Below are 10,255 nucleotides of genomic sequence, written 5' to 3' on the forward strand. Positions count from 1 at the left end.
AAATACTTAACCTTATAAAAACCTGTACTATCAGATTTTTTCCATTAATTAAGTCTATGTATTATATATAATTATTAATTAATGTTAGAATGATCTGATTTTCATGCCAATGATCTACAAATCGAGAATAAGTGAAAAAATAGATGGTTATTGAAGTTATAAATTTAAAATGCATTGGTCAATAGTGTTTTTTTAGGAGTTCACGCAATTTTTTGCTGTACATCCACGTGGCAACCAATCTTGTTTTTTTTTTGTCCCATGTGGACATATCGTCCTTAGATTCTCGAGATACACATTTATCCCAATCGTTGGATTTCATGTTTTATACTTAATTTTTGTTGATACTTCTGCTTTTAGATCTATATGGATAACACATTTTCCAAGACCAAACTGAACAGTGATTCATTCTCAACAGGAACTTGTCATAAAAAATCAATATATTCTAACATTAGTAACTACATTAAAAATCTATCCTAAATTTGAGATTTAAATGAATAATTTATATTCTTCAGACTCGAGTCAAGTTTTAGTAAAGACTGTCACAATTCAAGGCATGGACAATTAGCGAACATAACAGGGAGAAACATATTACTTTGTTTTGATTAACATGGTCATTAATTAACTACTTCTCCCAAAAATCAGAAAGGGAAATTATTTCAATAAAAATTTAGCAAATATAAACTCTTTATTAAGATTACTTTCGTTCCACTGCCATAGGTATAGACAGTTCTTATTTACGATTCATACAGAAATTAATACATAATAATCTTTCTCACGATCAATTGAAATTGATCGGGTATACGGGTTGCTTATTTGGAAAAAAGAGCCCGAAATGTTTTTCTCTCTCTTCGCCGGTCTTTTCATTTTCATTGAACATGGCAAACACATAAGTCTCTATAGGCTTTCCCGACCTCTTCGGAGTACCTCCTTTCACATGGTTGATCAAATTCTGGTTGTAAGTTTGTGCATTTTCGATTGATGTAGTATCACCACCATCGGATGGCCAACCACTCTCCGATACAACAATTTCCAAAGCGGACCCACCTGCTTTCTCTAGAGAAGAGTAGATAGCATCCACAATAGCATCAAAGAGATTCTGATACTGAAGTTCACCATCTGGATTATTGGACGTAGAAGTGAATAAAGCATAAGGAAGAGGAATGTCTGCCTTATTAGAAATGTAACTGAAGTATGGGTACACATTGGCCAGGAATGGGGCTTGATTCTTCACTAAGAACCCTATGATTGGATCCAAATAAGAACGCATGTCATCTTTAAAAGTCCCTTGTGATGGTGGATATGATTTACCTAGAACACCCGTGTCCATCGCGGTTGACACCTTGATTTGGCTTTGTAAGCCCGCGGATGTAATTGCATTGTAAATGTTTTGCATAGCAGGCAAAACATTAGCGGCATCTGGGCTGTCAGATTTTACTTCATTACCAACAGAAATGTACTTGAACCTTACATCAGGAGAGTAGTCCTTTATATTTCTTTGGACCCAATCATTAGCAGCGGAAACGTCGGATGCTACAAGTTGAAGGTCTGTGTTAGGCACATCAAGTATGAGTTCAATATTGGATCCTCTAAGGGCTTTTAGAGTTGCTGGCTCTGGAAAATAAATTCTCATCCTTCCTATGTTATTTGATCTATATAGATCAATAACTTCTTGTGGTGGTGGTAAATCATTCCCTAGTTGCCCGTAGCAAACACCAATGGATTGTCCACCTGCATCATGTTAATGAAGAATATTTAGAAAAAACTTGAATTCTAATGTAAATGAATTAGAGAAAACATGAATAGTTATCAAAGTTTTATAGCCAAGATTTGGAGTCAGCTAAACTAATCTTTTTTTCGAGACAAATTTCAATGATGATGAATATCTTTTGATGTGTGGGTCATATATATATGAGCCGTGATCCAGAAAGGTGTCCCGTTCTTGTAGCAACAAACAATGTCTACGTGGCACTTTTTGGTTGGATATTAAACACATTGGGCTGCATGTCCTGTACACATACCACAAGGTGCCACATAGACAACATTCCTATTCTATAGGAACGGGACACAGTTCTTACAATCCTTTGTCGTATAGGGTTAAAAGTTTTGAAATAAACTGATTTTTTGCAAATATGATCTGTATGGTGAGGAGATCATCCTCATAAAAGGTCAGCCACTTCTGAAACTTCTAACACCCCCTTCGAAAGTGGTTTACAACTTGAAGAATCATCGACCGTCAATTTTTACCGTTAACTTGTAAACATTTTTTTATGGAGTAAAAGTTTCAGAATGGGCTGATATTTTGTGAGGATATCGGGATCATAGAGACCATTCTCATAAAAAAATCAGAAGGGTTGTGATTATATGACTCCACCCTTTGACATACTCCCCATACTCTCATGACGTGGCATATGCTAGATTCATAGATTTTTTATCGGGATATATGTGCAGTTGTGTATCCCAATGAAAAAAACATCTATGGTCTAGCACATGTCACGTCAGGAGAGTATGGGATAGTATGTCAGATGGGGAGTCTGAATATATATGCTGAGATGGGCATTTATATCTTTGTGCATGCATGCATATGTGTGTGTGTGTGTGTGTGTGTGTGTGAGAGAGAGAGAGAGAGAGAGAGAGAGAGAGACTTGTAAATTCTAAGGTTGCCATTAGCATTCCAACCAGCAGCAGTATTGCAGACATTGTAGGGCAATTGCTTCTTGCATAGAATGTTGCCATTGAGAAGAAGATATATTTAACTATATATCATCACCAACAGCATTTTGAGCTCTTTATATAGTGAGAGAAATGGAACCAAGTAACATCTAAAAATTTAGAGGTCCCGGCCCACACCATTTCCTGGTCAATCACTCCATAGGAAATTGACCATTTCTTGGTCAATCTAAGATTGGGTCTCTCTCTCTCTCTCTAATAGAAAAGGCTTGGGTCTTGAAGTCATTGAAAAACACTTTCCTTATTAGCATAGAAATATTTTAAATCTTACTAAGGGTCGTTGAGCTCAAATGGATTACAAATTGGCAATCCAACAAAACATCTCTCTAGATTTCATGGAAAAAAATCAGATTAAAAAAATTAAAAATACATTTTTTGGGGATTGATCCAAAGCTTTTAAAATGAATGGCTACCGATTTTCCACCAAACTCCCATAATTGAGATTAAAATTTAAAAAATGAAAAATAACTCATTATTTTCGAAGTTCAGAGAATTTTTTCCTCTACAACCCTGTGACATCCGATTATGTTTTGGATGCCACAAGGTGAGCTCAAAGACCCATAGTAAGATTTGAAATCTTACCATGTTAGTAAGATTTGAAACTTTTCCATGATAGTAAGATTTTCCTTACTCTGAAATTTTTAAGTATTTATGTTTAGAGAGAATAAAAATGTCAGTAGGATCCTCTCCTTTGCACCCTATACATGCAGTCCATCTGATTCTTCAATCAAGTTCAATCCGTGGTGATCGAGGCTTTTTGGATCATGGATGGCCCAACTTGATTGTTCAAATCTACCAATGGACTTACATAAAAACACACATTAATGGGCCTAAAAGAGTTTGGTAAACTACAATTTTAACTTTGACTTGTGGGACCTTGCATTAGAACTTGATTTGTAATATGCATTAAAGAATGGGCCTAGTAATTGACTCCCAGTCAATGGTCCATGTTTGCACCATATACGCTAGGTAATGGAGAATCGACTAAACTCCCAAGTCCCAATTGGGACCCCATATAGTATTAAACTGCGAGACAGCCTTCGTTTGTACTCCATAAATTGCGAAAATAAACTTTTCCAGGCGTTTGTATTTGTGAAAATAAAATTTTCCACATATTCAGGTTTTTTTCCGACTATGATCCTGTTTGCATATAATTTAAGTCTGTTGGAATACAAAGTAGAAAGTAATTTTTAGAAATTTGACTTCCAAGTCATAACTAGCTAACAAATTCTAAGATTGGGTATATTTCACTTTCTCTCTCTTTCTAATAGGAAAGGCTTGGGTTTTGAAGTCTTTGAAAAACACTTTTCTTACTAACTTAATAAGATTTTAAATCTTACTAAGGGTCGTTGAACTCAAATGGATTACCAATTGGCAATCCAACTAAACATCCCTCTAGATTTCATGGAAAAAATCAGATTAAAAAAAATTAAAAAAACATTTTTTGGGGGTTGATCCAAAGTTTTTAAAATGGACAGCTACTGATTTTCCACTGAACTCCCAAACTTAAGATTAAAATTCAACCGTGAAAAATAACTTTTTATTTTTCGAAGTTCAGATAATTTTTTCCTCTACATCCCTGTGACATCGGATTATGGTTTGGATGCCACAAGGTGAGCTCAAAGACCGATAGTAAGATTTGAAATGTTACCATCCATGTTAGTAAGATTTTCCTTACTCTGAATTTTTTTCGTATTTATGTTTAGAGAGAATAAAAATTTGAATTGTGATAATCTGACTACCCCATGTGGCAAACTCAATCGACTAACCTGACATGACAAGATTGGGAACCGTAGATCTGCTCTCCTCGTGATACACAACTGAACTTCCCCGAAAAAAGTGTATGTTGAGGGAACCGTATATCCCAAGGAGAGAAGATCTACGGTTCCCAAACTTGTCACGTCAAGTAGTCAATTGAGTATGCCACATGGGTAGTCCGATTATCACGACTCTAAAAATTTCAGTATGATGCTCTCCTTTGCACACTATACATGTAGTCCATCTTATTCTTCAATCAAGTTCAATGCGTGGTGATCGAGGCTTTATCGATCATGGATTGATCGTTCAAATCTACCATTGGAATCATATAAAAACACACATTATTTGGGTTTAGCATCCCAATCCTTGACTAATCTACATACCCAAATCATCATGATTGGAGATATCTAGCCATTGGATGCCATCATTTAATGAGCCTAAAAGAGTTTGCTAAACTCCAATTTTCACCTTGACCCACAACCCCGCAATCGTGAAGGACCTTGTATTAGAACTTGTTTTGCTCTATGCATTAAAGAATTGGCCTAATAATTGACTCCTTAAGGCAATGGTCATTGGTTTACCAGGTAATGGCGAATCCACTATGCTCCCAAGTGGGACCCATATAGTATTAAACTGTGAGACGACCTTGCTTTGTACTCCACAAATTGTGGAAATAAATTTTTTCATGTGTTTACATTTGTGAAAATAAAGTTTTCCACACGTATTGGTTTTTTCTGACTATGATCCTGTTTGGATACAATTTAACTTTGTTTGGATACAAAGTAGAAAATTAGTTTGGGAGAAAAAGTTTTATAGAAATTAAAAAATAATTTCTTTTTTACTTTTTTAAGTACATCCAAACAATAATATATGAAGCAAAAAGATAATCAAGGAGAAGGAAAAAATAAAAGATAAACATTTTCCTTTCTAATCGAGTAAAGATTTTAAGCCTTACTAAGAGTCATTTTACTTAAATGGATTACCACATTGGCAATCCAGCACAACCACCCTCAAGATTTAATGGAAAAACACAGATTCAAAAAAAAAAATTTACTTAAAATTGGAAAACTCTTCTTAAATTCTTCTTAAAATAGGAAAACCCTCAAGATAAACAATTTCCTTTGGGCTTGATCTAGGATTTTGAAAATGGTCAACAACCAAACTTCCATATAACTCCCAAATTTAAAATTAATATTCCATGGAGAAAATTTAATTTTTTTTTATTATAATTTTTTTGTTCAAAATTCTTAAAATTTTATCCTCTATAACCCTGAAGCATTGGATCATGATTTTGCATGCCACAAGTTGAGCCCAAGGACCCTTGAAATCCTTACTTAGTAAAGCTAGTTGGACTCAAAATAAAATGCATTACTCATCATTGATATATTTGCTCGTGGTAATTGTGACCTCTTGGGAGAATCAATGACTGCATCTTTAATGCATTGCTAGTACTAATATATCTAAGAATTCTAATTGGCTAGTTGTAAATAGCCCCAATAGAACAAAAGCAAATCATAAATAAGAAAATCAAAATACCAAGATAAATGGAAAACTCTTCTTAAGTTCTTATCGAAATTTGAGCTATTACATAAAATAGGAAAACTCTTCTTAAATTCTTCGTCTCCCTTTCTTCCTCTTCTCTTGACAAAATCCCAAGAATACAACCTCAATTTTCTTTTACTCACATAAGTGGGTTAAGTCAATTTTGAGCCTAATTCATTGGTCTGGACCAACCCACTGAATTACACTTCCTATTTTACAAATTAATAATGAAAAAAATAAAATTTTTTTTTTTTTGATCGGTAAGTTGAGGCTATAAAGGGCCCCACCCTGATTTATTAAAAGCTACTGACGTCGAAAAAAACAGACATTGAGATCCTCCATGAGGATGTGATACAAATCCATGGGAACATTAAAACAATCAAAAATACAAAATTGCGAATTACGAGCTCCTCTACTAGCAAGCCAATCAACTGCTATATTTGATTCACGCCAACTAAACTCTAGAATAGTTGAATTAAATCCCCGCATCTCCCTTCTAATGTCTCTAACAAGGCTAGTTAACTTCCAAGGCGTAGTTCACTCATCTTTAATACATTTAACAGCTACTAACGAATCTGAAGACACAATTATATTCGATATTCCTTTCATTTTAAGATGTTGAATCCCTTGAAGAATCACTTCCATTTCAATCGCTACAATTTCTGTGTGATTCGATCTCCTCATACCAGCCGTGACCAATTCTCCATTATTATTTCTTGCAATAAATCCGATTCCAGCCCTATTTCTGATAGAGACCCATCAGTATTCAACTTGATAATCCCCATTGAAGGAACAAGCCAATGAACAACATAGCCATCCTTATTTTTAAGAGTTCCATTGCAGTCCCAAACCTTAATCAGATTCAGCACCTCGTTATTTGTTGTCTTCAAGCCGTCCACTCTACCGCATACATCCGCCATGATCATCTGACTTAGTTGCTGCTCACTCATCTTTGTTTCATTAAAGATCCGTTGATTACGTTCACTCCATAAATGATACACAGTTGCACATAGCATCAGACTAAGAATCATTGAAATGGATTGATTTCCAATATACTCAATTTCCTCTTCTAAATTATCGACTGAATCTCTCTCAATCTCAGTCCAATTCAATACATTCTTCCAACAGTCCCTGCTATATCACTTAAAAAACAAGTGTTCATTCTCCTCCCCATCATCTCGGCACAGCACACATCTAGAAGCTAGCAATCAGCCTCTCTTCCTTAAGTTTTCAACTGTAAGCAGCCTACGATTCATCGCAAGCCAAGCTATGAAAGAATGACATGGTATTCTCGGCTTATTCCAAATAGTTTTGTAATACATAAATTAATTAAGAACACACGATGAAGGTATTCCTTATTGATTCTCGATTATGAAACTTGTAGAGTCTCCTTACAACTTTTATAAAATTAAGAAAGAAAAAAAAATATAAAAACTAAAACTAATTCTCTAAAATCTCCATTTTTTAACTCTTGGTATGGTTTCTTATTTATAGAGAGACCATATTAGGGTTTCTTGTGAAAATTAGGGTTTTAAAGACATTCCGTGTTTATAAAAAATATTAAAAACTAGTCTATTACGAATGGTGTTCAGCCGCCAAGCTTCGATACGAATTTTGTGACTTGACTTTGTTCATTGACCGCAGCTCCGCCTTTGACCATGGCACCACAGTAAAATTTGGCCCTAATGTCTTGAATTTTTATCTATAGTCATGTTTTAGATCCTGGATCACAGTGGTAACTTTGGATTTTTCTGTTTCGCCTTAAAACTTTGCGAATATTTCCTATTACATGTAAATAATAGTAATTAGTTCTAAATTATATAATTAAATTAAAAATAAGAACTATTATTGACTAACAATGATCTATATGTAAGTAGAAAATTTAGTGTATGATTTACTGATAAAGTCTGTGTAATTAGGGCTATAGAAACCATTTTCTAGACTCTGATCACACCCCCAAACCTAGATTTTACTAGTCCCGAGTAAAAATAAAATAAAAACTAAAGTACAAACCACTTTCGTAGGTTACACGACTACATTTAGCGAATACAGCAAGCCCTTAAACCCTTAGGTTATCCTAGTGGACGAATTTGACTCGGGAGGATTTGTAAAGAATATACCCACAAAATTCTAACACTTCACAGAAATATAAAACTCAAACTGAATGGATGTAAGGTAAATATAACAATATTTCACAAATTAGTCACAGGTCCTTTAAGAAACAAAGTTCTAGTTTTCATTTATCACTTTGAAAATTTTCAAGAATAACTTGAGTACTAGTGCAGTTTTTCTGATTTTATCTTTTTTTTAAAAGCAACATTTTTTAATAATAAGATTTCACCTCCTAACTGCTAAGAATGGTCGGTTCTACCTACGTTCTAACTCGAAACTAAGCATCTTATCTAAAATTGTGAGAGGTGTGGATCTTCACTTTAGTACCTCTAAGGGGTTTTATCTGTGATATTTCAATTTACTCACGTTTTTACCATTGACGGCTCTAACCCTATTAGAACTATTTGGTCTCATTGGACTCTCTTTTTTTTTTGCACTTTTTCAACTCAAGCATTTTTGCATTGATTTTGGTCTTTTTGACATCTTTCTGCCTTTTATTTTCTAAACTTTTTCACACTTCACCATTTTTCTGGTGTTCTTTTTATAAAAATTAGGTAGTCTTTTTCAAGGTACCTAGTCTAATCCTATGGTTGTTGTTCAAGTTATACTATCTCTAGTTCTGTTTTTCTTCTAATCAGCCAACCAAGGGACAAGGAAGTCATAGTTCCCTAGATTCGACGTCCCCTAACACTCTGAACAGAGAAGATGGTCAAAACTTGTTCCATAAAATCTTATTTTTGACCAATCAGAAGTGTCATAAATTTTCAAAGTAATCTTTTGATTTTTTTTATGAGAAATAAAAAAGAACGCATGCTCAAAAAAATTTCGAACATGAGCCTAAGATTTGAAAATCATATGTAAACTTTTCATACAAGGAGTTTCAAGAAAAATATTTTTAATTTTTTTTTCAAAACATGGAACTAAACTAGCAATAATATGAAATAAAATGCAAATGTGAGCTAACCCTACCCTCGAACCTAAACGGAGTATTGTCCTCAATATGAAAGTAGTAAAGAAATAAAAAGAAGGGCTAGATCACACCTGAATCAATTTTGACATTAATTGGCAAAGTCTTATTATAACTAATCTGAAAATAGTGAGAGTTATAACAAGGGTAATTTCCAAAACAGGGTTGCATAAAAATAAAATCCTACCTAAGAATTTAAAAACAACCTAGCAAAGGAATTAGAAACATCCTATTCTAGAAAAACTCATTCTAATTTGAATCTGAACTCTCAGTGGCACGTGTACTTGCACGTGCCTTCTTCTCTTCAATGTAAGCCAATATCTACTACTGACCAACTTGCAGAACTTTGCAACGTTGGTTGACCTTCTTGAGTCCTTTGAAAACTTTTCCAAAGGCATAGTGGTGTCTTATCTAGCGTATGAAATAAATTTTCCTGAAAAATTTCAAATTGGAAAATAATTTTTTTAGGAAAATTTTGAAATAAAATTTTGCAACAAAATTTACCCTTTTATCCCTTATTGGTGAGGTCAAATTGAGAAAATAATGAAAAAAATTTATACTACGTGGCGGCAAAAACACGTTGCACGCCTTCTAATCAAAGGTTGCCTCCCGAAAAGCGCTAAGTTTATTGTCTTCGCTAGACAACGACGTGAGGCTATTCCTGGTACACAGAATCCCTCAAAAAGAAATCTTTTACTTGGGATGGGAGTTTGAAAAATGGCTTGAGTCGTTGACCATTGACTTGGAAAATACTGTCATCTGATATATTGAGTATCTCAATGTTGTCATATGAATTAATTTTATGGACCACAAAGGATCCTGTCCATCAAGATTTCAATTTTCTGAAAAATAGGTGGAGGCAAAAATCATAGAGCAATACTTGCTAACCTAACTGGAAGGACTTTCTTTTAATATATATGTCATGACAGGCCTTTGTACGATCATCGTACAATTTAGCACTATCATATGCGTCGTTACACAGTTCTTCCAACTCAGAGAGTTGAAGTTTTTTATGCTCTCCTACTTTGGCAAGATCAAAGTTGAGATGTTTTATAACCCAATACACGTGGTGTTTTATAACCAAACTGTACATTGATTCATTATCAACAGCAACATGTCATTAAAAATCAATATATTCTAACATCACTA

General features: G+C 34.2%; 1 protein-coding gene across 1 annotated transcript; it reads right to left on the reverse strand.

Annotated features, from left to right (window-relative positions):
• Window positions 1-651: 651 nt before the first annotated feature.
• Window positions 652-2,756, reverse strand: LOC147381440 (glucan endo-1,3-beta-glucosidase-like). The gene is made up of 2 exons (XM_086430407.1): window positions 2,643-2,756; window positions 652-1,728 (listed from the first exon to the last, which is right to left on the reverse strand). Exons 1-2 carry the CDS (start codon window positions 2,731-2,733, stop codon window positions 779-781), a joined length of 1,041 nt encoding a protein of 346 aa, XP_086286533.1. The 5' UTR covers window positions 2,734-2,756; the 3' UTR covers window positions 652-778.
• Between the last annotated feature and the right edge of the window lie 7,499 nt (window positions 2,757-10,255).

Source organism: Akebia trifoliata, unplaced genomic scaffold, assembly GCF_017979445.1.
Source record: "Akebia trifoliata isolate Shusen 1 unplaced genomic scaffold, ASM1797944v1 Contig00493, whole genome shotgun sequence".
Lineage (NCBI taxonomy): Eukaryota > Viridiplantae > Streptophyta > Magnoliopsida > Ranunculales > Lardizabalaceae > Akebia > Akebia trifoliata.